Here is a 27,013-nt window from a genome sequence, read left to right on the forward strand (position 1 = left end):
GGCGGGATTTACAAGACTTGCAGATGTGGCACTTGGGGACATGGTTGAGTGATGATGGGCTTGGCAGTGCATTGAGAGTTGGACTCAATGATCTTAAAGGTATTTTTCTGTGCTTCTGTGATTATGTCCATCCAATTGGAGGACATCAGCTGGCTTTAGAGTCAAAGAGCAGTCTAGCCATGATACCTTTATATCTCAGCAGTTACCATAATGTCCACCTCTTCACAACTATCCCCCTGCCCTATCCCTCCCAAATCAAACACAACAGATTTTGTAGAACACAGTCTTGAATCTTGCACAGCAACTTTGTTTTCTAAAGTGCTGAATGAGACAGCTACTTGAAAGCAGACATCTGACTGCAGACAGCTCTTTAAGGCAGCAGCTGAAGGTAGCTAATTGCAGATCAGATATGGGAAACAGGTAACAAGAGTAACTAACCAGCTCAACAGCAGCTGTAGTGCATCCTCCAGTGTTGAGATTTTTAAATCTAAAGCAGATTATCTTTCTAGGAGAATGCACTCGTGCCACTAAGTCTTTGAAAGGTTTCAGTAATACTGCGGCTTCTGATACGTGATCCTCCTGACTGGCCCCAGACAATGCTTATTTTTAGTCTTTGATTATGAATGTCCTGTACATGCTCTGCTAACAAGAACTGTCCCTAATCATAGATGGTATCTGTGTATTCTGTGCTCAGCTTTAAAATGTGCGTGGTTCTCACATACACAAAAAAAACCCTTGTGCAGAAATTCTGCAAAACTGATGCTGCTTATTAAGGCACAACAAATAGATAAAAGAAAACTGTCCTAGTGTAACAAATCTTGTTCCTCAAACCCAAGGCACAGTCTGAAAATCCTACTAGCTCAGTGTGTGAAATTTAGACCTGAAGAGTAACACCAGTTTTGTTGCTGATTGTAGCTGTGCTGGCCTTATTGGAGAGACTGGGGGAACTACACAGCACAGAGTGCTGAAGCAAATGCATCCCCCTAAAGATTTAACTATAGTTTGATATATCACTTTGTGAGTAAATCCCTTAAGAGCAAGAAACCAATTGCACCATTTAAAGCCTTGTATTATAAAACTGAAAGAGGAGAGAACTGTACCTGCAGAGGTTAATCTTCAGCTCAGGAATTTAAATGAACTCATTAAAATCAACTCACAAATTAGCTCATTAAAATGCAATGCTGTGGATCCAGAAGTTGGTTGATCTGGCATGCCACTTCTACAAAAAAGTGACTTAAGAAGCAGAGAACAAATTTATAGTATTAAAACTCCATCTTTCTTTGCGGTCCCCCATCTGGAACTTCTTCTTCCTTGAACTCTGTATCAACAGCACTTTCTGTTTAATGAATTAATCTTGTTTGATCCTGTGCTACAAGTGCTGTGTAGTATCAGTAGCCCCCTCTAATGAAATATATGCCTGTACACACTTGTGCCCTCTCACACACACAGGAACTCTGTAATTGAGCCCTGGCACCATGGGTCACAGCAATGATCATTTTATTACCTTGATAATGAGATTCTACACGCTGCTGGCTGTAGTGGGTTTTATTTCTTATTGGTTAAATTCTACATAATCACACTCCTCTACTACTGCCATTAAAGTAATGGTTTTGTTTGGGGGGAGGCAGGAGAAAGGACTCACACGAGTTCTGATATAATTGTGTAGACTTATTCAGAATATTTTTATATAATTACATAGGCCAGTGATTAAAACTGGCCTTAGTCTTACAGCTTCTCATTTGGTTCTTACATATCCCAGAGGCACATAGTAGGCAGTACAGAAAATAAAAATACAAAGATTTTTACATTCAAGCTATATATTCTGCAATAAGATACATATATTTGTGTGTGTGTGTGTACATATATACAGAGAGAAAAGCTTCAAGTACAAAACCAATTAAATGGTAAATTTTAGCCAGTCTCACTGGATGTCCCATGCATATCAAAAACGCTTAGGGAAAAGATAATTGAAAAATTCCTTAGTTTCATTTTCAGCATTTCAGAATCAGAAGAAATGACTCAAACTTTTGTGTCACATGTCTTAAGGACTAGATGCATACAGAGGGCATCATGTGAAATGCTGCTCTGCATTTATAAGAATTGGTTTTGGTTTTCAAAAGGGATGGTGGCTGGCTGGCCAGTCTGCTGGCACAGGCATTACCTGGAGACACTTGACAAGCTGTTTTTTTAGATGCTGGAGAGCTGCAGTAACTGTGGGGATTTTGAGCTGGCTTGTCTGTCCCTTAGGGCTTGTGTCCATCTGAAAAGCACCATGCTGACTCACTGACTCCCCTTCTGCTCATGGAAACTGTCCCTTTGCCATGGGAAAGGGCTTGCAGGCATGGAAGCCATGTAAACAAAGCGAGGGTGCAAACCTTCTGCTGGGCAGAAAGCTGAGTCTTTAACCTTGCAGCGACTCAAAAGAAACCATTCTTTCTCCCTTGAAGACAAATTCTGCCAGCCTGTGAAATGCTCTTTCCCTGCCTCCTAATCTTTTTTGGCCGGCAGACAGCAGTCTTGCCTGACCTAAAGATGTGGAAAGAAACCTAGATGGCAAAAAAAAGGCACTGAAATACACCATACAGTGTGTAAACTGGTGCTTTTATGTTGTCTTTGCCTGATGATGAAATGGAAAAGATGACTAAAAAACCAGGCTTGCTGAATCCAGTCTTCCCTCAAGAATGAGTTAAACTGGAGTGGGTGAAATTATATTCAGGTGAAACTGTCTCAAATCCATATGGAAACTTAACCTGTCACCTAACCAGAAATAAATAGGGTTGGGTCATCAGTCTGCTTGGAGAGTGATTTGGTCAGGTACCAATGTGGGCTAAGTTCTGGAGGTGGATGGGGAAACCTAATAAACTCAGCTTGCTGAGGGGGACAGTGGTAAAGAATGGTACCTTCATCATGTTGTCCAAACCCCATCAAAACAACAAGAAAAAAATCACCTGATTATGAAATCTAAGCTTTCCCCTCAAGCCAGTTTATTCAGTAAAAAGAAGCAGCATTTAGAGACTTTACTGTAAGTGTTAGGCAAGAACTAACACTCAATATCGTCACTGGCCACATGAGCAATATTTGGAGAGCATTACTCACCGTAGTTACTCGAGGCTAAACAGGGAATTCTTGTGAGTCTCTGTCTGTATAGAACTCTTCCAGGTTATGGAAGCATTGGCTTGTAGAAGGGCTTATGTGCCCCAAAGCTAATAATTCCCCCTGCCCTTTATATTAAAAGTATAACATCCAGTAACATGTACCTCCTTTGGTGCTGACAGCTCTTGTTTCTCAAAGCAATACTGAACACTGAGTGTCTTTTCCTTAACTGTAGGAAAATGAGGCTATTCCAAGCATGTCCTTGTACTTGACCTTACTGAGGTAGTCTTCTTGTGTCATCCCTATCGCTTGCTTTTCAATGAGCTTTAGTGAATGGCTGTCCATTCACTGTTTGGTGATTTGGATGTCCAAAACATAAAGAATTGTTCTGACAAAGAGTAAGAACCTCACAGAAAGTGACAGGTGAAACATGAAATTAGGATAGAAATCTTCTTTGCCCTGTGCCTTGTCCACAGTGGGTGTGAAGCCAGAAGAGCATTTCATACCTGCTCTGTGATCTAGCAAGTGACTTTTCAACGTGTAAGGCAATGAAGCACTGTACCCAAAATGTACAACTGCCATGTTTTCATGTTAGGAAAAGGACTTTGCAGGACTGTTCAAAGATCTTATTACTGCTAGTGAAACCAGTGGGTTTAGAGCTGCTGTTTTGTTTGCTTAAATGGGAATGTTCAGGTGACAGCAATTTCTAAAAGCTTCACCCTATTATTTGGTGTAAGGCCAGCCGGAAGGCCTTGGTTTTCTCCATGTAATTTTGTGAAGCAGCAGGCCTTTCCAATAATTATCCTCGCTCTATTTCAATCAAACACTGCTTGAAACTTTGGCTCAGTATAACAGAGAGCATGCAGCAGTAACTATCATCTCAGAGCCAGCAGTGCAGACCAGACGTCTGGTATTGGGGATGTCTCTCAAATGCTTTTATACTGCTGGAAAAGGTGCTTTATTTCCTCAGCTTATAAACATGCATCAGACACTGCTTTCAGGACCAGAAGTGCTGTCTGTATTTGAGAGAACAGGGATACTGGGCTTGCTGTCAGATTTGATGATTTTAGTAAAATCTGCTGTCACAATAACTTAAATATAGCTGTTCTGACTCCACAGAGTTCATTGAGGAGAACAAAACCAGAGGCAATAGATCTTTCTAAACCTCACTGCCTTGACTGATCCATACACTTAAGAGGCAAAGATACCTATCTTTGCTGTCATAAAGTCCAAAAAAATCTGTGCAACCTCATATTAAAAAAAAAAAGGCATTGAAATTTATGAGAGCAGCTAGGAAAGCAACTGAGAAGTACTGTTTTGGGGAGCTGCCAGCCAGCACCTCAAGTGACTGATCTGACCAACAGAGTCCATCAGTTTCCCATGTATATTAGTGCTGCTATCTTGGCTCTCAATCATTTTTAAGGCAATAATTGTCCTAGCAAATCAGCAATATAATTTAACTACTACTGTCTAACCTAGTTTGGTGGTTGTCCATTTTCTAAAGTCACCAAGTTTTATTATTTTATCCACAATACCATTATACCAAAACATACACATATTTAAGAAAGAGAAACACCTTTATAGAAATGGTGATAGTGCTCCAAAATCCTCAAAGCTGGGGCTGTTAAACATTACTGGAGGTCTCCCCGCTTGAAAATTCCCCCGTTGCGCTGGGCAGAACAAATTTGACGTATCTGCCCTTCTCCCAGCCCCTCCTGATTCGCAGAAGTCTGTGGTGGATGCAGGGCAAACTGAAGATGATTTTAGCTATGATCACAGTGCATGGGACGAGCAGTGTGAGGGTGTAGGTTGGGGGCAGGTAGAATTTGTACTGATTCTCATCGAAGGCCCTCGACCAGCCGTAGGTGAGTGTGTGCAGAGTGCTGATCACCAAGGCAATAAATCCAAGGGAGGACTAAAAAGAAAAGAAACACACACCAGTTAGCAGAGTACCTTGTGCCTGGCTGTCTTCCTGTATTTTTGACATTATTTTCTAAGTGTACACGACACAGAGAAAGCAATGGATATTCCTGCCTTTCCTGGACAGAATAAAACATGGCTGGAAATCTTTCCTGGGTCCTGTGCCAGGCTGCATCTTTCTTTGTCTAATCAGAGGTTAAGTAGGACATTAGAAGCTCAGCAGGAATTTCCCAGAAGGTGATGCCAACTCAGCAGAGAGGGGGGCTTCTGCCCCTGCTGAGCAGGTGGGAACAGGCAGCTCCCACGGGCTCCTCCCGAGCTGCCAGCTCTGCTCCTGCCAGTCCCTGTCTCGCTGAGGCTTCTGACCAGCAGGATGAAGAGCAGTGATGTGGCTCTGGACTACAGCTGGCACTGCTGGAAGTGGGTAAAGCCACAGCTCCACACTCTCAAAGACATCTTCAGGTGACTGGTGTCATCTACAGGAAAACAAGATTGTGCAGGCAGAAGTGCTCTGTTCTTGAGGTGAGCAACAGCCCTCAAGGGTTTCCTCCTCTGTCTTAGAGATCTGTGTTAGGTTTAAAGGCTGTGTGATAGATTAAGCCCTTGGAACAGGGAGTCAAGAACTCTTTATCCACTCAGGGAGGCAGCAAGAATGCAGCCCCTGTTCTACAGGCAAGAACTTTCCCCATTTTCAGCTGAGATCATGCTCCCAAGGACCCACAGAGACATCTCCTCCTGACTATTGCCAGCTCCCTCTGACGGTTGCTCTCAAAGGTAGGTTTTAAACTGTTTCCCTCACTGATGGCTTTCTGCCAGCATCAGAAGTGGAGGCTCCTGAGCTTGCCAGCTCCTACTGCCTGCTGGCACTCAGCAGCCCTGGGCACTCTGTGTTTGCCTTTGCACAGGCTGTGTTTTCAGAGAAAAGTGCAGATTTCAGAGAAAAGCGCACCTTGCTCTGCTGCCCTACTTTGAATGCTTGGTCTAAGCCTGAAATAACAACCAAATTTCAAGATGCTTAGACAGGGAAAATTTTGCTGCTTATGACCCTAACTTAAGGAGGAAAGCCTTTAAAAGCCAAAATATCTGTTTTGGTGCAGAGATCAGCAAGAAACATGGTCTTCCTGAATATGCCAAGGAAAAAGGATGTGGCAGGAAAATAAGGATCCAGGGTAAGATGGGAGGTAGGACTCATAATCTTTTGAAGAAACAGTTTCAGCTCAATTCATAGCTCCCTCTGCTATTTTTGATTGCTGAGAAACAATGAAAAAACCGAGACAACTTTTAAAAATGTACTATGTTGTTATGAAAGAAACAGACCAAGACTCCTCTAAACTTCAGAGCTAATCTTTTAAGCTGCTGAGGGGACTGGGCAAGGGAGGGAAGGAGAGCTCTGAAGTGTGCTGCCAGATCTTGTACTTCACTTTTACAGTATCTATTAGGCATGTGGGTGTCACAGAGTCCTGCCAAGGCAGGGAAGAACTCTTTGTGTTACAGCTGAGCATTACTCAAGGTCATGCCAGGAGTTGGGAACAGAGCTGGGAACTGAACCTCAGTCTTGTGTGCAACCCCACACTTATCCTTTCTTTCAGGCACAGATGTCCTTACCAGAAGCTGTGTCCATGTCCTAAACCAAAGTGGTAACAAGCAGCAAATGCAACAACATCAAGAACAGCTGCATTTGAAAAATTAAGGAGGAGTTTGCTGAAATATGCTGTGGTCACAGTTGAACCTAACAACAGGACCTGACCTGCAGATCATCCATCATTTACAGGTTAAGATTCTCTGCAACAGGCAAAAAATAGCCAGGGAAAACGTGGCAAAAAGTTTGAAGTACCAGATTAGGACTCATCTGGCAAAGCAGGGAAGGAAAAGGGGACAAAGTGAATCCAAGAGCAGATGTTTTCTGTCCTGGGCAGGGAGTGCATTCACAATCAGCCTGAGCAGGGCCCTGTGCTTGGCAGAGATGTCAGAGCTGGAGATAATTACCTTGTTCCTCTACAGTTTCTCTTTAAACAGCTGCTGGTACTGGGGGATAGCAGGAGAGAAAATTAATAGGACAAAAGGTGACAAACAATCACTGACTGACCCACCTTTGTGTGTGGATGGTGGGCATGAAACAAAAAGGCTAATTGGCAACAAATACATGGCAACAAACACATGGCAAAGCTACTGGTGGCTGGAGAGAGGGCTGGCAGCTCCTCTGACAGCAGCAATAGGCTGATCCCTTTTTAACACAAAGGAGGAGCTGACTGAGGCAAGCAGAGGAGGGTCCCAGTGCTGATGCTGGCTGAAGGAGTCATGGCTGCATCCACCAGACAGCAGGATACAGGCAGGTCTGTAAGTGCACAAAACCCAAAAGTTTTGCAGATTGCAGCTTGGCTCAGTATTTACAGCTCAGCATATACACTCAGTGTAGTACAATGCAGAGCCTGCTGAGCACCCCAGGGAGCCGATTTGCCAATGTGCTTAGCCCTGATACCACTCTTTTGCTCTCATTGATCCTCTCTATGCAGTTTCTGGCTATGAAATCTTCCTGGGTTTTGTTTTAAACAGCAGCAGAGTTTTTTTTTTGTACTGTCACAACACGGGGAGTGTGGGGCCAGCAGCCATGTAGGGTGTTAAAGTTCCCTGAAAGATGCTGTATGAAGATGGTATCTTCCTGATGCAGGCTTTGTGAGCATTTTCTATTCTGCATTAACTCTTCTACCTCCCCCATCTTCTTGGTGCCTGCAGGCTCCCTGTAATGCATCAGCAAAGGTGATCCAGTCACATGTGGCTCATTTAGAAATGCTCGGGCAGCACTGAAGGCAGAGGGCCCCTTCTTGACCCAGATATGTTTCTGACTTGTGCAGCCATCAGTACTATGAAATTATTAGCTCAATTGAAGCAGCTCTGGCCCCTTGCACTGCCTCAACAGGAGGGTTAGAAAAGGTCTGATTACAGATTCTTTACATCTTAGGCTGCATGAACCATGAAAGAAACCAGGTCAATTCAACCTTCAAATTCCAGGAGGGCTTCTCAGGATAGGAAGGTAAAGGCAATCATACACATTTTTACTTCTCAGGCAATTAGAGCTGATTTGTAAATCACTGGGGAACATTAAAAATGTCTCCTATAAGTTGAATTACATACAAATCATTCCTGTTAGCCAATGTCTCGATTCTGTACATTTTCTGTTAAAACTGGACACACAGGGGAACTGTGTATCCAATTTAACTATATTTAATTGAAATTTGTGTATGTGCAGGAGCTACTGTGAAAATTAACCTTTTTTCCTGTAACTCTGGCAACAATACAAATGGGATTTTTGACCTGTCAGGCAACAGATGTGTATTTTAATACTGTGGCAGTATATGGCATTAATACAGGTATACACACTGGCTGCTGGAAAATGTCAGACTTGGAAGCTCTGGGCAAGGGAGGGACTAAAATGACTCCTGAATTTGCTTCACATGTGGCTTGTGGTACAGCATCTCTCAAACATCATCTAGTTCAACTGAGATGGAAACAAATTGCTGCGTTTTTTGGTAGGCATCTGGCTGGGGTGTGTGCACTCTGCATTTCACTTCTTTGATGCTGCAGAAATGCTAGAAATCCCAAATATTTGAGAAAGCAGCCTCATGCTTCACCCCTTGTATTTACACTGTGTCACTGTGCATTAATTCAGGGAGGCTCACACTGAGCTATGTGAATGTAACCTCTGGAGCCTGCAAGCAGTAGCTGTAGCTGTTCTTTTAATTTCCTCAAAAAAGGCACCACTGACTTATTGAGGAATAAATAATTGAAAAGATCCCTCATTTAAAAAAAAAAATATGGAAGCTAACATGCCAGATCTGTAACCTGCTCTTTTGACATGGTATTTCCACAGTAAGGCACAATATCAGCCGTGCCTCTCCTGCATGTGATCAGCTGGGAGCTCGTGTCACACTGTCACGCTTTATTCCATGCAGACAGAAATAGGTGTGAGTATCTTTCCATGAACTAAGCCAGCCAGCTCCCATGTGGGGCAGCCAAGAGCTATTTTGGAACCAACCATCATGAATTTATCTGGTCCCAGTGCTGACATAGCCTTAGAAAGGCTCGGGAAGGGGTCCCAAAGGGCAGATGGGACAGTCGTGTTATATGCACTACCTGCCACGGCAATGTATGTGTTACATGACACAACGCCCTCCAGGACAGCTGCCAGGCTGCCTGGGGAGTGCCAAAGGGAAATGCAGGGGGTTTCAAAGCCTCCTTCCACACTGCAAGGAGATATTTCCCTTCGTTTGGAATTTCTGGTATGAGATGCGTAAGGACTGATGTATCCAGTGTCCCAGCAGCTGCAGCCCTCCCCTGAGACATGGTGGTGAGAATTAATATGCTCCCATTGTCCAGTCTGAAAGAGAGGTTTAAAGACAGCTCTCCCTTCTCCTTGAGGGATGATCTCTTGGGGTCAAACTCTCCTGGTGCAGCTCTTCTACTCAGTGTAAACAATTACTGGCTAGCCCACAGCAAGAGGGAAAAGAAGACAAACTGGATTGCTCATTTGGTGATCGGGGCACTCGTGGGAGAAGCAGGGGAGCAGACTTCAAACTCCTGCTCTAATGAATATTGAATTATTTATACATACTGAAGAGCTTCAGCAGAGGCTAAGAGAGAGGCTGGATGATAGATATTCACCTCTGCATCTCTGAACCCTGCCCTCCCCTTTGGAAGGGTTAGGTGTGTGCCAGAGTGGTGCAAAGGGAGGCTCCACAGGGGAGCTGCAGAGAACGGGGTCCTGGGGGGGCTCACGCATGTTGGGTGCCACAGGGGTTACTGCAGTGGGACACAAAGCCTGGTGCATGCTAAGCAGCCCTGGTGTAGGAAACACAAGTAACAAGGTGTTTTTAGGGCTGTGGGATATGACTGTGACACAGTGAATAGCATCTGGCCTCAAAATCAGCTCTAATGTGCAGGGGATACTGGAAAGGTTAATTCTCTGCTATCTCCATTAATTAGCCCTAAGCCTGGCTCCAAATGCATCCCTGAAAAAGCTGCAGCCACTGAATATGGTGCCTGTGAACATCCCATGGGGTAGACTCAGATTACCAAGGGAATTTGGCCTTTGGGAGTTTGGCCATCACTGCAAGTTGGAGGAAGGCTCCCAAACCACTGGGGAAAAACTACATTACTAATTCAGCTTTTAGAATCAGACATGGCCTTTTCATTGAAATCATACCCAGTTCTCTGTTCTGTATGGGCTCTGGCAGTTTACAGACTGCTCTAAGCCTTTTTGAACTTGTCTATTGAACACGTGGGTGCATGCAAGCTTTGCCAAACCTGTCTTTCCCCTGCACTGTGCCCCCAGGTGCTCTCCTCAGCAGCTCACTCTCTCTAAACAGCAAGGGCAGATCTGTATCCTGTAGCCAGCTGTGTCCACAGCGAGTTCCCTGCCTGCCTTCCACAGCCTGGTGTTCCCAGCAGCAGCTCTGCTGGGATGCCCATGACACCTTGCATTTTCCCTTCTCCTGAGACAAGCACCTTCCTTGGATAGGACAAGTCCTGTGTGAGAGTAGCACAGCCCCAGGACACACCACAGCTCTCTGCCCCTCTCTGCCTCTGGTCTCACCTCCTGAACGAGTGGTCTGTGGCTCTGGGGTGCATGGGGAGGTTTTGTTGCTGACACCAGTGCACAGCTTGCAGCTGCCCTGCCAGAGCAGGCTGTGCTGGGAAAGCAGGTCAACCCCTGCCCTGTCTGTGTGAGGGCCTGACTCTGCAGAATCACTCTCTAGCATCAGCAAATGTCAACTTTACCTGAATGAAACTGAATTCCCTCCAGTTGAGAGAGTTTGCGATGGATGGAAGTGAAGTGATGGCAAGTAACGACAGCAAGCCCAGGGCAATTATTCCAACAGAAATATAAATCTCCATCCTCCAGACTTCCTCCTCTACCCAGATTGTCATCTTCTTCTCCACAGCCTGGCATGACAATGAAGGTTTGTTAAAACGGGGTGCTTAGGGACAGAGGAACTGAATTTTATCTATTTTGGTTTTGGAAGCAGGTTTCCTGGAAGAGCACTGGGTCCTATTCACATCTCCAGCACTATTTGCCTGTTTAGGAGATGTGGAAATGCTCTCTTATCCCAAAGCCATTTGGCCAAAGCTAGACCTGATTTGAAGCCTGCTGGGAAGAACTGCTGAATGCTCTCAGCTCCCATGCCTGTAATCACAGCAGCAAGCCCCAAAGTCACATTTGGAAAGATAATTACAATGAGAACTCAGTTTAAAGCCATGAAAACAAATACAGATGCTTGAATATGCAGTAGTCTCCTAATAACCTTTGTTTTAAGTGCATTTAGGGGGGGAAATTGTTCATGCTAATGGAAGGGAAGATGGGTTTTATACTGCATGGCAAAGAGGAACATTTAGAACTGTCCTCTTTAGCCCATTAAATAGGTTTAATTTACTAAACAAAGATGTTGCTAGAAAACAGGAGGTAGAGGGGAAATGAACACAGGATGCTTGCCTGAGATTAATGTGCAACTGTGGCAATTGAGAAGAACCTGCTCAAGGCTGGAGCTGAGAGGCTGGGAATGGCATTTGATGTATGCTCTGAACAGGCACTGCTGCCAAAACCAGCCATCCCCACAGAGGGACAGAAGGGATCTGTCCTTTCCCTCCTTTTTGGGACAAATATTTGGACAAATACCCCAGCACAGAAAGCAGAGTGGTTGTGAGTAACTCCTTGATAACATTCACCCTCAGCTGCATGAAGCCTGTGCCATCCCAGGAGGGAGCAGCGTGGAGCAGTGAGAAATCAGGGGCAGGAAGGATCAAATCCCATTCTCCCATGGTACTGCCAAGTTACAGAGCTGACTGAACTGCCTGAAGGCAGCAATCTCACACTGGATAAACACTGCTGAGAGTGTCCATAAAGCAATAAAGTCCTTTTCCATTTCCTTGTTCTTATATAACCGGTTCTTCATTACCATTTTGTTAAACTCCTGCAGGCACATGGTGATGAGGACACACAGCCCTCCCTGGGTTATGACTTGGTTACTCCAGCAGGCACAATTATGAACATCACTGTGAATAAACAGGGATCTCCCAAGATTTTGGGAGCTGAAGGGAACTCTGCTCCTCCTACCACTGGATTTCCCCTCACCTAGCATTTCTCCTGCCTCTGACCTAGTCTCAGACACAGAAGTGCCAGGCAAGGCTGGTTTCCAAGGCTTGTCAGTGTTTCAGGGGAGCAGTGGCATAGGGGGGCTGATCCTAGCCCTGTAAATGCAGAAGGAGCTGTGTATCCAGGGAGATGGCTGGTCCGCAGCACAGATAGGTGAGTGCTCTGTCTGTGCCATGCGGCTGACCTGTGGGGGAAGTGCTCCTAGAGGTAACAGCTTTTTCCCACTGTCCCACACCTGCTCTGGAAAACAAATGAAAAAGCTAAGCTATTAAGCCCACCACCCAACATCTGCAGGAGTTTAGAAGATTGCTGCAGGTGCTGGTGTGAGGAGCACCCCCGTTACCTGCTTGACGGCGGTCTCGATTAGCAGGTACCGGTGGGAGCGGCGCATGGGCAGGCAGAGGCTGTAGACGGCGTGCAGGGCTGCACAGAAGAAGCTGAGGAGACCAATCTGCTTTCGGTGCTGGAGCCACTGGTCCAGCCAGTCTGGGAAGCGCCTGTACTTGGTGCCGTAGTAGAGCTGGGAGCAGGCTGCCAGCACCCCGGGCAGGTAGACGAGAGACAGCATGACATAGGACACGCACGGCAGCGTGGTGTTGACCACCTCGATGGGGATCTTGTACAGCTTGTTCTTCTGCTCCCTGATGTAAGGGTGGATGACCTGCCGGATCAGGTTGTAGGTGAAGAAGCAAAGAAAGAGCCCCAGAGCCAAAAAGATGGGGATTTTCCAGGCTGGCAAGAGGCGCAGGGGAATGTTCTCGATCTCGCAGGCTGATGACATGCAGCCCATGTCCACAGGGGTGAATCCCATGACCTGAGCAATTTCTGCTACTGTGCGCTTGGCTTCTTGGTTATTTGAGCAGATCAGAACCTGCAACAAATAGAAATACACACATAGGGCAAAGAAATCAGGCTGCTGGGATCAAGTGCATCGGGAGGGATTCTGTGTCACAGAGAGCCTATGTTATTCCACTGAGCATCATGATTCCTGGCAGGCTTTTTGACAGGGATTTACCACGGCTGCCAAAGACCTCTCTCCTGGACAGATTTCCTTTCATGCATGAACCACTAGTTTGTTTTACTGGCTCTGTTTGGATAAACAGACAACTGAATAATACTTTTCACTTAGGCAGATAGTTCAAAGACTACAAAGTGTGAACTGAGTGAAGGTACTTCATTTCTGGACAAAGAAATGCAGGAGCTAAGGGGTGATCTCTGAATGCCACAGCCAGCACTCAAGACTCCTTCTCTTGGAGCCTAAGGCCATTTGCTGATGCTGCCAGATCTCAGCTGCTGAAACTGTTGGGATTTAGCCCTTGCTGGAATAAAACAATACCTGCTTATTTCCATCCCTGGCACCCGACTGCAGCGTCCACGCAGAAACCACATTAAACCCCTTTACCACGGTGCAGGCTGGGAACAGGGAGGCCAAGTACTCCGCGTTGGATTCCTTGTGATGGTTGATCTCGGTGTTGTTACTAACATCCACCAGGATCTTGCCCACCAGCACATCAGCCAGGTCACAGAGGGTGGAGTAATGTTCCCTGAAAATCGCCACAAAAATGACATCCGCCTTCTTCACCGCCTCGGCCTGGAAGGTGACCTCTGCTGCAGCAGGGAAGAGGCTGGCTTTCCGCTTCGGGTTGCGGCTGCCGACCACCACCTTGAACCCGGAGCACACCAGGCGCACGGCCAAGGACCGCGCAAAGTCCCCGCTGCCCAGCACCCCCACGGTGCGGCCGGCCGGCGGCGTGGGGCTGGAGTCACCCTCCGTGCTCCGATGGCCCAGCAGAGGTTTGGCCATGTCTCCTCTGGACATCCTGGCAGGAAAAACAAGGAGAAATGCAAATTCATTGTGGGGCTCTCACAGAGACCCGGGCCACATCTGAGGTCACGGGACAAAATGCCACTTAGGCCACTTGAACACATGGTTTTGGTCCCAATAGCCCAGGACCTGTTTGCCAAACCCACCAGGAAATGTGCAGTAATGTACAGGCACCACTGGAGGGGCACAAAACACCATGCTGGGTTGGAAGGTGAAGGCTTTTACAGAGGTTTCCCAGGGTTGTGGGATCCAACATCTGCTGGATGCACTCATCCATCCTCTGCTGTCCTTCATGCTGGCATCTCACACTGCAAAGCCAGCCAACACTAAGAGCAATCGGGACCAGAAACTCTGAGATTCCCATGGAGCTACCAGATCTCCTAAAGAAGGAGTCCGTGAAGATCCCTGAGGCTACATTTGGAAAAGCTGGAGGGGTGGTTCTGACTTGCCAGGGTAGAATCAAGGCAGAAAGTCAAACTGAAATGAAAGTGTCCTAAAAGTGGTAAACGAAGAGAGTTGCAGCCCTTTCTTGTTCCAATATTTGGGTCTGGCAAGCGCTGTTTGCTTCAGCTCTTTAATGAGTAATGAGAACTCACTCGTGACATTTAAAAAATATATTAAAACATGATGGGATTTGCTCATGAAAGATCTTGATGAGCTTTACAAACGTTAATGAATTTTGCCTTGTAACAGATTAGATATTGAGGGCATGGAGAGGTTTTAAGCAGATCAATAAATTCAAAGGCAGCACAGCAGCTGAACCTGGAGGTCAGAAGAAACTCGGTCAGGGAACTGCCGACTGCTCATGGGCTATGTCAGTGGTTCAAATCTGCCTCCCAACTTAAGGAACAGCAAATTTACCTTAAAGGAATGGCAAATTCCTGAGGGTGAGATTTTAAAAGGGCTCAGAAGGCAGCCCATGCAACTTACACACCAGGATATCTGGCTTTTGTATTGGCACAACGCTAGAGATTATTATAAAGACTGTAATTAACAGACTTGTGATATACTGGGGATGCAGACAAATTTGCTTTGGCAGAGTGCAGTCTTGCCTTGTACCTGGTTCAAAGTGGCTAAGTTCTTTCAAAGTGAAGGTGACCACTTGGATGGGGTGACCTGGTCGCTGGTGCAGGTGTGTTTTTCATAGGCTTTTGTAAATGTCCTTCACCCACGGCTCTTCTGGGATTGGCACAGCAGTGGTGCAAAGGGGAAGGGCACTTCTGCATGAATAGTCACCAATGGGAAACAAAGGGTGAGAAGAAATAAATGATTTTTATAATGGGAATAGGTTGCCAAGAGATTTCCCTGAGGATTTATGCCATCCAACATGCTCATAAGTGATCTGGGAAAGGGAGTGAATATTGAGAAGATGGAACTTGTGGGTAGTGATCACAGAATCACAGAATGGTTCAGGTTGGAAGTGACTTAGAGATCATCTACTCCCAACCCCTTGCCATGGGCAGGGACACCTTCTGCTAGACCAGGCTGGTCAAAGCCCCAACCAACCTGGTCCTGAACACCTCCAGGCATGGGGTATCCACAGGATCTCAGGGCAACCTGATCCCATGCCTCACCACCCTTATACTAAAGAATTTCTTCCTAATATCTACTCAAAATCATTTAGGACAGTCAATCTTTCTTGTGAAGAAGCTGCAAAAGGATCTCCTCATTCAAAGTGCCTGGCCACCAAAAATCACTACCGATGCTAGAGAGACATGACAAGAGTTGCCTGTGGGCATAATAAACTCCTCTAACCATATATACACTTTAATGAGCTGTAAATTTGTTAAAATCACTCAGAAAAATGTTCAAAGGGTCACATTACTATGAAAACACCAACATGCTGGTCCCAGGCAGACAAACATCAAGCACAGCCAAGTTACTGGAGGAGATCTCTCACACAGTAACCATGATCTCAATCCTGCTCCTCATTGAAAGCGTGCAAAACACCTTTAGCAGATGGACTTTGAAACTATAGTTCACTGTCCTGGATACAAACCCATGATGGTTTCAGTGACAATACTGTTTCCATGGCAGAGGTCTGTCTGCTCTCCTTGCCTCTCACCAAGCACCACCTTGTCCCAGAGACCAAAATGTATGTTCGCAGAAGAAGTGCTATCCAGGGAAAACAAGTGCCAAAGAAGTGCATGGTGACTTCTTCCCCTTAAAAAGACATGTCCACTGGATAAATACAGAGATCAAACAGCATACTGCAGTTCTGCTTATTCCACTGCAAAAAACCTGGGGGAATAAACATAGAAAAGGGCCACAGGGAAAAAGTGTGAGGCATGACTTTCAGATCTGTCTGCAAGCACAGCCTGCTCTGTGCTTCTGGGTTTTCTCCTGGTCCCTTCTTATCAGAAGCTTTATCACACACTCACTGCTTTACTTCTTAGAAACCTTCTTGCTCCACCTAAATTTATTCATGTCCAGAACTATTTGTTCTAGGGCCAGCACTATTGCTCAGAATAATTAGCTTGCTCTCCCATACCCTCCCCACCCCTTTTCCACCACCTGTGCACACAAAATATTACCCCAAAATGAAGAAACACATTTCTGGCCTTCAGCCACGGGAGGAGAAACCAGCATTCAGGGTGACAAAGTGATTGTTACCCACAGACTAATTTCATAATCTATTTAAGCCACCTCAAAAGTTCTGTCCGTGGTCCCACTGGGATGTAAATGTTGCTGCAAGCAATTTTTCTTACAGTGTGTTTCCTCTGTCCTGCAGCTGCCACTGAACATGTAGAGAGATGTTGGCACTGTTTGGAGATAAACACCTCCAGTTATTTTGATTAAAAGGGATGACAGAATTAAACAGCCTTTGAAGTCAGCAGGATAGTTGCATAGCAAGACTCAAAACATTTTCTGTGAATTTTGGTGTGATAATTTCAGTCATGCTCTGACTGGTGGGGTTTTGGAGGACAGCTCATCCCTGCTGCAAGCCCTTGGTGGAATGGTCCCTGGCACTGGCTGCTGCCTGTGGGTTGCATTGCTGTCATTGCCACACACTGAAATCCTCCTGAGAAAGGAGGGGAACATCTCTCTTTCACCATAGACACATTTCACTGAGACACTGTGGTCTCTGCCTAACAGATGCCTGGCAATGGACTGTCTGATTAGGCAACAGCTTTTTTTCACTTCTGTATCTCTGGGGAGCACGCAGACCCCCTGCCTCCTGCCACCACCCCTGACTTACTGTGCCCACGCTGCTTTTTCTGCACCTGTGGACAACATGTCACCTGCTTGAAACTCTCCTTCTAAAACTAATTCACCACAGCAAGGTCAACCCATCCAAAGCACCATGGCCAGGATGCTGCAGAGTCAGAGGCAGAGGAGGTCATGAGTGAATATCATGGTGCTTAGACACATCTTTAGCATCTCCAGACTTAGATAAACACTATTTATTGATCTTCCTCATCAAGCAAACTGCATCCTTGCTGAGTTATAGCACGTGCAATTCAAGGAGGTCAGTTTCTTACCAAGGAAGCTACAAGATGATTTAAAGCACAGCCCAGTGGGAATAAACACGCTCCAACTCTAACTGGGCAGCAGTTCCCTCACTAAAATACTGAATGCAATGTACAGCTGCCCTTCAGCTTGGCTGCCAATGACACCCTCACATCATTGCTGTGTCCAGCTGCAGCACACTCATTCCCGTGTGCAGCTCAGACACTGCACTCCCATTATTGCTATTAATTGCAGGGCATTAGCTGAGATGGGCAGTGGGCAAGATGGGGAGCTCCCCTCTGCTGGGCACTCTACAAAAACTGTCCAGAAGGCAACTTCTGCCCCACTGAGTGAGATCAGACAGACAGCAGCTGCATGAAACGAAGCACTCAAATCTCTGTTGTACAGGCAGAGGGAGGGAGGGTTTCTCACAGAAGAAAACCAGGGATAATTCTACATATTTTGCACCTGAGGTTTGGCAGAGGCTGTTAGCTTAGGCTCGGTGCCAGGCAAGCAAGGTTTTTCTGCCTCTCTGCCCACACTGAGAGGCCTCACTCAGGTTTTGCAGTAGGACAGCCATTCTGGACAGAGCTGGGCTGCAGGAGCCCACTCAGGTGTCCCTGGGCTCATAGCAGAGTCAATCTGCTGAGCAGATCATGCCCTGCAGCTACTGGGGAACAGGCACATTTGTTATCCTCTTTCAACAGATGTGGGGGAAGGAGATAATAACAATGATGGGACTGCAGCAAGTTTGTCTGGGATGACCCAGATATCTTTGACCATGTCTTTAACAATGAGACCATCTTTTGGGGCCCCTTTCACATCCTCTGGTGCAGGAGGATAGCCTAGCTGGTTCCTGTAATTTGCAGTCCAGAGGTGTTCGAGTTGCACAGTCTGAAGAAGGATGAACCTGTGGTGGCAAGGCAGGAGCTTTGCTTCAATTCTGGACAAAAAAAAATCAAAATTCATTTCAGTGCCCTAGTATTCAGATTTATCAGATAAAAGACAAGTTGGTTTTACTCTAACTCTAATAAAAAGGCAGTGTTTTAAACATATCAAACTGTGATGAAGAATATGGCAGTAATCTCATACAGAGCTCCAATGAATGTCCTGTCCAGTGAAACCAAACTGGTTCCTGTTTGCACAGAAACTCATCTTTGGGCTCAGCCTCACATACTCAGTCTGCACCACCTTGGCTAAAACAACTGCTTTTGTGTCTTCCCCCAAAGTCAGTGTTTGTTTAGACTGACCACAACTGAGTCTCCATAAGCTGTGGATTCAACACATGCAAGTCATCAAAGAACCTGCTCTGTGCTTCAGCTTCTGCTTGGATGTTACTCGAGATAAAGCACATGATTATTATACACATTCCTTAACAAGCACATGGGTTGACAGACCAGCATGGCACATGAGGAATCAGATGATGCAGCAGAGCCCTTGGTCAAGTCACTGCAGAGGAACATTGTGATTTCTGCACTGGAAAGGTGTCTTTGGGCCCTGCCAGCCATGGGTGGCATGAGCACAGTCCCACAAACACACACACTCCCGGGACAGGGGTGATCTCTGCCCCCAGGGGACTTCCAGTCTGCATGGAGAGAACTTTGAACCATGAAGCCAAAGCCCTCCAGCCTCTGTTTGCAGAGCATCTCTTGTTGTGTTAACCCTCCAAAAGCCCCAGCTGAAGAGAAGCATTCAGCATCTGAAGTGTTCCACTCAGGTCTTGCTGTAAGCAGAAATACTCTTTTTTTTTTTTTTTTCTATCACCATTTTATTTCCAGGGAAAATCAAATGTTTTAGTCTCTTTCCTACACACAGAGCATCCCTCCCAGGAGCACAGCAAGTGCCATGAACCTGAACTTGTTGGAACTGGAACAGATTTAAGTAATAAAAGAGCTTATTCAAAGCTGCTTTAATATCAGCTCTGGTGCACATTTCTGGAGACCTTTCAGTCCTGCTCAGGCTGACTGGAAATGACTTCCCCAGCTCTGCCTGCAAGAGAAAGACTCAGGGAAACCGAGTTTGCTGCCCTTTTGCTTGCCCCTTTTCTTCTTTCTCCTTCCAAAGCAGAGTTACTTCCCGAATGGCGCAAACCAGGAACTGGCAAAGGACGTAAATCACCCTTCCAGAAAAGCCATGTTGCAAACCCACCTGGGCTGCCAGCCAGGATACAAGAACGAGGAAATGCTGGGAGCTGGGCTGTCCCTGCTGTTGTCCTTCAGCCCACAGGCACACAGGACAGGGATCAGGGGCTGTGTGCCCCATGCCCCTGCTGCTGGGGTGGGGAGGTGGGACAGGGACCCATGGCAGGGGAGCTGGTCCTGCCCCGAGCTGGCATCACTGTGTGCTGGCTATGTCCACTGCGATGCAGAGGGGACACACCTGCTGTGGGCTCCAGGGAGTGCTGTGATCCCACACCTGCCACGGGACCTGTGGGGTTGCTGTGACCCCAGACCTGCTGTGGGGCTCCAGGAGCTGCCACATTTCCCCCTGCAACTGCTCTCCACCCTGATGCACTTTGCATTCACAAGTCCTCATCCCTCCTCCTGCCCCAGGGCAAGTCTTTATCTGATTATATAATTTATCAGGTATTTATCTGCTAAAACCAATTCCATAAGCTCCTGCAGAGCCCTACTTTCTCTGCTCTTTATCTCTCAATCCAGTTAACCTTATCCCTTGCTCTTTTACCCCAAAGGACATAGCAAATGATTTGCCTTCTCCTCTGTAGACAGACACATTCTGTATCTGGCGAACAGGTTTCACATCTCCCTTCGGTTTTTCCTGCACAAGTGAAACCCAACTCTTTCATCAGAGCTGTTATTTACCGAATATCCAACAACTCAGCCTCTGTTCCTTGCTCTCATTTTTCCTGGAGGATGCCCAGAAATGCATTTTCCAACTGAGCCCCTAAAAAGCACCACCTGGAGCAGAGACACTGCTTCCCCAATGCGCCACTTCATCCCAAGAAGACTGTTTGCTTTTGCCCAACTGTGTGCTCCTGTTAAGTTGTGGGGCACAGTGTCCCTGTCCTCTGGCTCCCTGTGACCACTGCCTGGCTGGTCGCTCACCTGGTGTCCAAGCGGTCAGTCAGTCCTGACACACAGAACATGTGCCCTGTTTTTTTAAATCAGCTCTCCAGCTTGTCACAATCTTCAATTTTTAGTCTCTTATCTAAAATGTTTACAGTCTCTCCTAGCTCAGTGTCACCTACAAATCCAGTATGTGCCTCCCTACTCCATCACACACTAATGAAAACATGGACTGACAGGCATTCATGACTGACTGACCCTTCCAACTCCATACACCCTCTGGTTTATACGCTGAAAAATACTGAGAATGTTGTTTCTGGAAGCCAGCAGTGAAGCCTAAGGCATGTCCATGTCCCTGACCACAAGATGTTCTTCACCAGGACCAAAATTCAAAAATATCTTTCAGAACAGGGGAAAGTAGAGGAGAAAGGGCTACCAGAATTTCCTACAGGGACAAAATAACCTGTTTTTTTCCACACAAGCTCAGACATTTTGGCTACAATTCTCCATAGAACTACACCTGTGATCACTTTACAGGGACAGTTTCCCTCCCCAAGGACAAACCCTGCATTTTAATGCTGAGCAGAAAAATTACCTATCCATGATAAACAACTGGAAAACAAACCTTTGGCCTGTTTTCATCAAAACTATGTACTTTAAAGCAGTTACCAACATTTTCTGCCACAGATGCCCTCAAACTTTTCTCCCTCAAATTTGCCTCCATTTGCAGTACCCCTTCTCTGCAGCAAAGTCCTTGTCTGAAGAAATTCCTCTGCTCATTTGCAAAAACATCTTGCTGCCTGTGCCCACTGTGTTGATACAGTAATGAGAAGCCTGAGAAGACCTACCCTGTAATAAAACATCCTGAAATGGGAATTTGAAAGCGTGGGAAATCTTGAGGTTTCACTGTAAGACCGTGGAAGGCACAGACCTGAAGCAAGACAGAGTTTGCTAGAACAGTGCTGATGCTGACACAGCACACAGGAGCTTATCTGGCTGATGTGACTCTGAATGAGGTTACTTTCTCAGCTTAGCATCTCACAGCTCTTTGGTGACATAAAAGGCCGGTTTACAACAACTTCAGCCGCTGTACTTAAGTCTTCTGTGCCTTCTCTTGCTTTCTTTTGGGGTCTTCATTCTCTTGCTGCTTCTACCAAGTTAACAACTCAGTGACTCACCCGTTTCTGAGCCTTCCCCTCCCCAGGTACAAGAAGAAGCAGGAAAGCAATCCAAGGCCTGGATAGTGGAAGCTTCTTAGGTAGATCTAGTAATTCCCTGCAGCCAGACATGATGGGTGGAGGTGTTCCTGCCTAAAATGAGCTCGGGCTTACACCCTTCTCTGGGCCTACAGAGATGGCAGCACCTGACTTCAACAGTCACCACAGGGAGCTGGCAGGCTCCAGCTCTTTAAAACCTCTTTGTTTCTTTCCAGGAAAGACATGGAGGAATTGCACTGCAGGCACATGGAAATATTTGTATTGGCTATTTCCGTGCCGCAGTGCCTGTTAGAAGGGTCTCCAAGATCAGCACTCTCTTGCCTTTCTGATTTTGCTTCACCCAGTCGCTCAGAAGATGCACAGGACCACACGGGGAGATGGCCTGGAGGCAGTGTGGGGTGGAAGGAAGACACAGCCTATGGCAGAGGGCCAGCCCGCCTCCTGCTGATCTGTTTTTCCCCCTCCACAGAGCACAGGCAGGACACACAGTACGGAGGTAGCTCTGAGCCAGCCCTGAGTAGTGAAAACAGGAAAGGCAAGGAATGTAGGGCCATGTTCTGCCTCTGCAGATTTTCCCAGCAGCTCTTGGGAAGCTCCTGGGAGAGGCAAACACAGCTGGCTGACCAGGTAGTATCTTTGGGGATCCAGATGGGTGGGAGAGAGATGCTCTTTGCTGGAAATTAACTCACTGCCCTGAGGTGCCAGGACCACACAGCATTCTGCCTTCCCTTTCCTCTCACACCGTTTGCCTTCAGTCCAGCATCCTGCACAGCAGATGCAGTTTGCTTCACCTTTTCCCTTGTACTGGCAGGGGTCTTGCAGGTCAGCCCGGAGTGCCAAATATGTGCAGTGTGAACAACATGCCTCCTCCAATGACTTAGCGAGACTCATGTGTGCTGGACAAGTACAAACACCGTGTATTTCACCACTGTGCCAAGCTGCATTGGCACAGGCCCTGTCCTGTATCTAACCCCAGCATAAGAAGGATGTGCACCTGCTGGAGTGAGTCCAAAGAAGGGTCACAGAGATGCTCAGAAGGCTGAGGCCCCTCTCCTATTAAGACAGGCTGAGAGAGTTGGGGTTGTTCAGCCTGGAGAAGAGAAGGCACTGCGAAGACCTTAGATCAACTTCCAGTACCTGAAGAGAGCTGGAGAGGGACTTTTTACAAGGGCTGTAGTGGTAGGACAATGGGGAATGTCTTTATGGTGAAGGAGAGCAGATTTATATTAGATATAAGGAAGAAATGCTTCACTATGAGGGTGGTGAGGCACTGGCACAGATTGCCCAGAGAAGCTGTGGATGACCCATCCCTGAAGTGCTCAGGATCAGGTTGGACTGGGTTTAGAGCAACATGGTCTGGTGGAAGGTGCCCCTGATTATGGAAGATGCCCATGGTGGGAGTTGGAATGAGATGATTTTTAAGGTCCCTTCCAAACCAAACCACTCTGTAGCTCTGTGACCTATTAGTGCTTGTACATGATCAGCAGTTGGTATCAGCCTCCTTCAGAGGTGGACATGTTACCTATAGACCCTGATTCTTGAAGCTTACATCCCGTGGGGAGCTTTTAGGACATCTTCTCCAAAGACTACAATGGTGTATTTATACTAAATGGAAATGCACGTGTTGCCACAACCAAGGCTTTAGAGAGACTCACTGAAAATCTGAGAACCTGGAAAAAGGATGGGAGGAATTTGTCTCAGTGGCTTAAACCCCAGGAAAATTTTTAAAATGTTTAGGCCCCAGAGTATGTAAAGGCTTTTGGAAATGTGTTGGACGCTCCCACATCACTGACATACTTTCAGAAGCTTTTTACTTTCAGTTAAGTGACAGTTCACTTAAACTTAGATGAAGATGGGAAGCTGCTTAGTTCACTGTAGGTCTGCATAGGAAATCCTATGAAGAAGCAGTAAATTCAAATCTGAAAATAGCATTTTCTTCCATTATAATGTTGACAAAAAGCTAACTCTAATCAGTGATGGTAAACTTATAGATAAAATAAAATGGTATGTTTTAATTCCTGCCGTGTGACATTATCACAACTGCCACTGCCTTTCCCACCTCTCAAGAGAGCTGGCATGGCTGGCCTACTTCTTCCATCATCGGAAAAAATGTGTTTCCCCTGAATCTAAACCTGCTTCTATTTATGGGTGTGATGTTACAAGGTCATAATCAAAGCATAGTTCTTAACAATAAAAAGCCAAACAACCTCAAAACAAAAAAAAAAGAGCAAAAATAAACAACCAAAAAATTATTATGCTGTCAAAGAGCATGTTTTCCTGGGGTTTTATGTGGTTTTATTAAACACAGACTTGTTGAGTCATCAACATTTTCTCCTTTACAATCATAGAGGAAATCAAATATGTGCAGTGACTGTGGCATCTTATATTACTGTACATTTGTTTCACAGCAAATGTGATTTTAGAAGAAAATGAAAGCTTGATGCAGTATTTAAATCTTATTAGTCCTGCATCTCCTCAGCCCACAGAAGTATTAATGCTGTAGGCGACAGCCTTCTTCTCCTGCTGTCTCTCAGTTTTGGGTTCTTGTCACAGGAGGCAATTCTCTATGTGTTAGTTTTATTTAGGCTATTCTGGTAGAAATGATCTGCGGTCCTCTATACCCCTCTGCCCAGCTCAGGCATTACAAACACAAACGCTCCCCCAAGCTCCCTGGTGTCCATCTGTCATGGGCAGATGTCACACCCTGGTCAGGGCTACAGGACCGGAACAGTCCCACCCCAGCTTCCATCACCTGTGGGATGTTTCTACAAAGTCACTCTACAAAATTCCTTCACAGCTTTCATCCCTTGTTACTCTTACATGGATCAAATGATGAAGTGCCCCCCTAAAAGCAGCCAACCTTTGTAGCTTTTACAAGTCCCTGTATTGGCTCAGAAACCCCACAGCCGCTCCCTGCTTGCCTCCGAGGGATCCTGGGCCCTGGCCAAGATTTTCCCCAAGTATTTTTTTTTAATATCTTGGTGCTGATTTCTCCCTGGCTGGAAGAAGCCACTCATCTCCTCAAAGCATTTAGCAAGCTGAGAATAAAAAGTGAAACCTGAGCGCCAAGTGCCTGAGGAGCACAGGCTGAATGTCCATCCATCCATCTGTCCGTCTGTCCGTCCATCCATCCATCCATCCATCCATCCATCCATCCATCCATCCCGCATCGCTCGGAACAGCGAACCCGATCCGTTCGGGGGGGTTTGTGCCCGGTGCCAGACAGTTTCCCGCATCCGCACGGATGCGTCCAGCAGCCACGGGAAGGAAAGCGCTTCCCGCGGGCACCCCGCACCGCAGCCCGGAGCAGCTGCCGGGGCGAGCATCCCACCGACCTCTCCCCACTGACCGCCCGGACCGAGACACACCGGCCCCCGCAGGAATCTCCGCCCGGGCCCCGGCCCCAGCCCCAACACCGACCCTCGCACCGAGGCGGCTGCATCCGAAAGCGCCCTGAGGGCTCGGACCCCCTGCCCGAGCCCAGGGGCGGAGCGGGCCGCGGGCAGGAGCAGCCCCGCTCCCCAGCCCGGCCGCGGGGATCCCGCGGGGGTGCGGCGGAACGGGGGCGGAACGGAGCCCCCGCTGACCCGGGACGTTCCCCTCAGGCAGGGCAGCCCCGGCGGCGCCGAGCCGAGCCTCCCCCGCCCTGCCCCGCACTGCACGCCCGGCGCGGGCGGTTCGAGCCCCGCTCGCGGCTCCTCGCCGCTGCTGGCGGTGCCCGTGCCCCGCCGCGCCCGTCCCCCCGCGCTCCTCACCTCTGCGCGGCGGCGGGAGGGCGAGCGGCGCCGTCCGGGAGCGGGAGCGGAGCCGTGATGTCAGGCCGCGGGCTCCGCCCTCCTGCCCAGGTGCCCGCGGGGGCCGCGGGCACCGCTCGGCTCGGCTCGGCTCGGCTCGGCTCGGCTCGGCCCGGCTCGGCTCGGCCCGGCCCGGCTCGGCTCGGCTCGGCTCTGCTCGGCTCGGCTCGGCTCGGCTCGGCCCGGCCCGGCTCAGGGTGAGGGGGCCATGGGACCCCCAGCCCCGTCCCCGCGGTGCTGCCCGGGCGTCACTGCCGTGCCCAGGTTAAACACACGCGGGCAGGAGGGCATCGCTGCCGGGGCAGCCGGCCCGCGGTGTCCATTACAGACGGGAGCCGAAGGCAGACCTTAATTCTCTATTTATAAACGCATCTCAGAGCCAGCCGGTGTCTCATTTTAATGGGCGTGTGCGGCTTGTTGCGCCTCTGCCCCTGCTATCAGGGGCCGTGCACTTGTTCTGGAAAGCGGCGTCGCGAGGCACCCCGCAGATAATGGTTCTTCTTCCCCCCAGGCTGGGAAGGAGCTGTCCTGCTGCAAACACCCCGGCACTGCCGCACGGCCCCGCAGCCATGGACCGCGGGCAGCCGGGAGCTGGCACCCAAGGCAGCCTCCAGGCAAAAGCACTGGGGCAAACACACTGGAACTTGAAAACAAATCCCTCCGGAGCTTTGCTTTGCTCACTCAGTAGAGGAGCACGGAGGGAAGGCACCTGGAGGGATCGTCTCATCTGCTCCCGAACCGTGGGGAGGGGGTTGCAGTGTGTGTTTGAAGCCCCTCTGAACCCAGCCTTAAGTCTCTCTGCCGTCAGGAGGGTTTTCCTAAACTTTGCCAACTGCCAACCCTCTGTCCTCCTTGCGCATGGGACGTGTCTTCCTGGGATGAAACAAGCCCCACTTTTTTCCTCTCTCCCGGGCAGGCTGTGATTTTAACTATCTCAGCCCATTCTCACTGCTGCCCTATGCAGATGTCCCCGCTCTCCAGCCTGTGCTGCCTGCAAACAGGCCCAGATGCCAGCCAGGACTGTCCCAGCTTGCAAGAGTACTCGCCACCTCTCACATCCGTGGGGTGGGAGATACAGACACCTGCAGAAATGGGGAGGCTTCAGCAAAGATGTGGGATTGCTGGGGAAAGTTCCCGCTGGTGACTCCCAGTGGCTGGATGCTGGATAAGAGAGAGCTCCAGAGGCTTGGGGTATTCAAGCTGCAAACTTTGAGATGCTGTGAGTTCCCAGGGTAGCAGAAAATACTGGAGAGGTGTGAAAGCCTATTGGCATGGTTAGGAGAAGGAGGATCATTGGGATAGCTGTACTTCATCACACCTCTGCACAGGCCATCTGTGACTAAATGCCTATGGAAGAATGAGATTACTCCTTAGCCCCTTCTTGCCTGTAGTGGCCCCTGCCTCCTCATGCCTATCGTGGTGATAATTTATGTGCCATGATCAGCTCTTTGTGGTGACTGAAGGACAGAAATCACTGAACTCTCCTGCACCTGCTGTATCTTGTTACCTGCTCTCCCACATTGTGTAAAGGACAAAATTTG

At 47.8% G+C, this 27,013-nt stretch overlaps 2 protein-coding genes and 1 long non-coding RNA gene across 4 annotated transcripts in view; 2 read left to right on the forward strand and 1 right to left on the reverse strand.

Annotated features, from left to right (window-relative positions):
- Positions 1 to 27,013, forward strand: part of C7H2orf76 (chromosome 7 C2orf76 homolog) — a 52,011-nt gene that overhangs the window by 16,872 nt on the left and 8,126 nt on the right. The window lies entirely within an intron of this gene.
- On the reverse strand, positions 1,531 to 25,656 carry STEAP3 (STEAP3 metalloreductase). 2 transcript variants are annotated; one of them, XM_086896401.1, is made up of 5 exons: positions 25,434 to 25,656; positions 13,497 to 13,980; positions 12,504 to 13,031; positions 10,789 to 10,953; positions 1,531 to 5,008 (listed from the first exon to the last, which is right to left on the reverse strand). In XM_086896401.1, the coding sequence occupies exons 2-5, from the start codon at positions 13,977 to 13,979 to the stop codon at positions 4,718 to 4,720; spliced, it is 1,467 nt and encodes a 488-aa protein (XP_086752527.1). In that variant the 5' UTR covers position 13,980; positions 25,434 to 25,656; the 3' UTR covers positions 1,531 to 4,717. The 2 variants fall into 2 exon arrangements, with proteins under 2 accessions (XP_086752527.1, XP_086752529.1); XM_086896403.1 differs by lacking the exon at positions 25,434 to 25,656 and adding an exon at positions 14,132 to 14,405 and having other exon boundaries at positions 1,656 to 5,008.
- LOC147652286 (uncharacterized) lies at positions 6,081 to 8,849 on the forward strand. Its single transcript, XR_015288873.1, has 2 exons — positions 6,081 to 6,182; positions 6,603 to 8,849. It is a non-coding gene; the product is annotated as an uncharacterized LOC147652286 (long non-coding RNA).

Source organism: Cyanistes caeruleus, chromosome 7, assembly GCF_971803275.1.
Source record: "Cyanistes caeruleus chromosome 7, bCyaCae1.hap1.1, whole genome shotgun sequence".
NCBI classification, from domain to species: Eukaryota; Metazoa; Chordata; class Aves; order Passeriformes; family Paridae; genus Cyanistes; species Cyanistes caeruleus.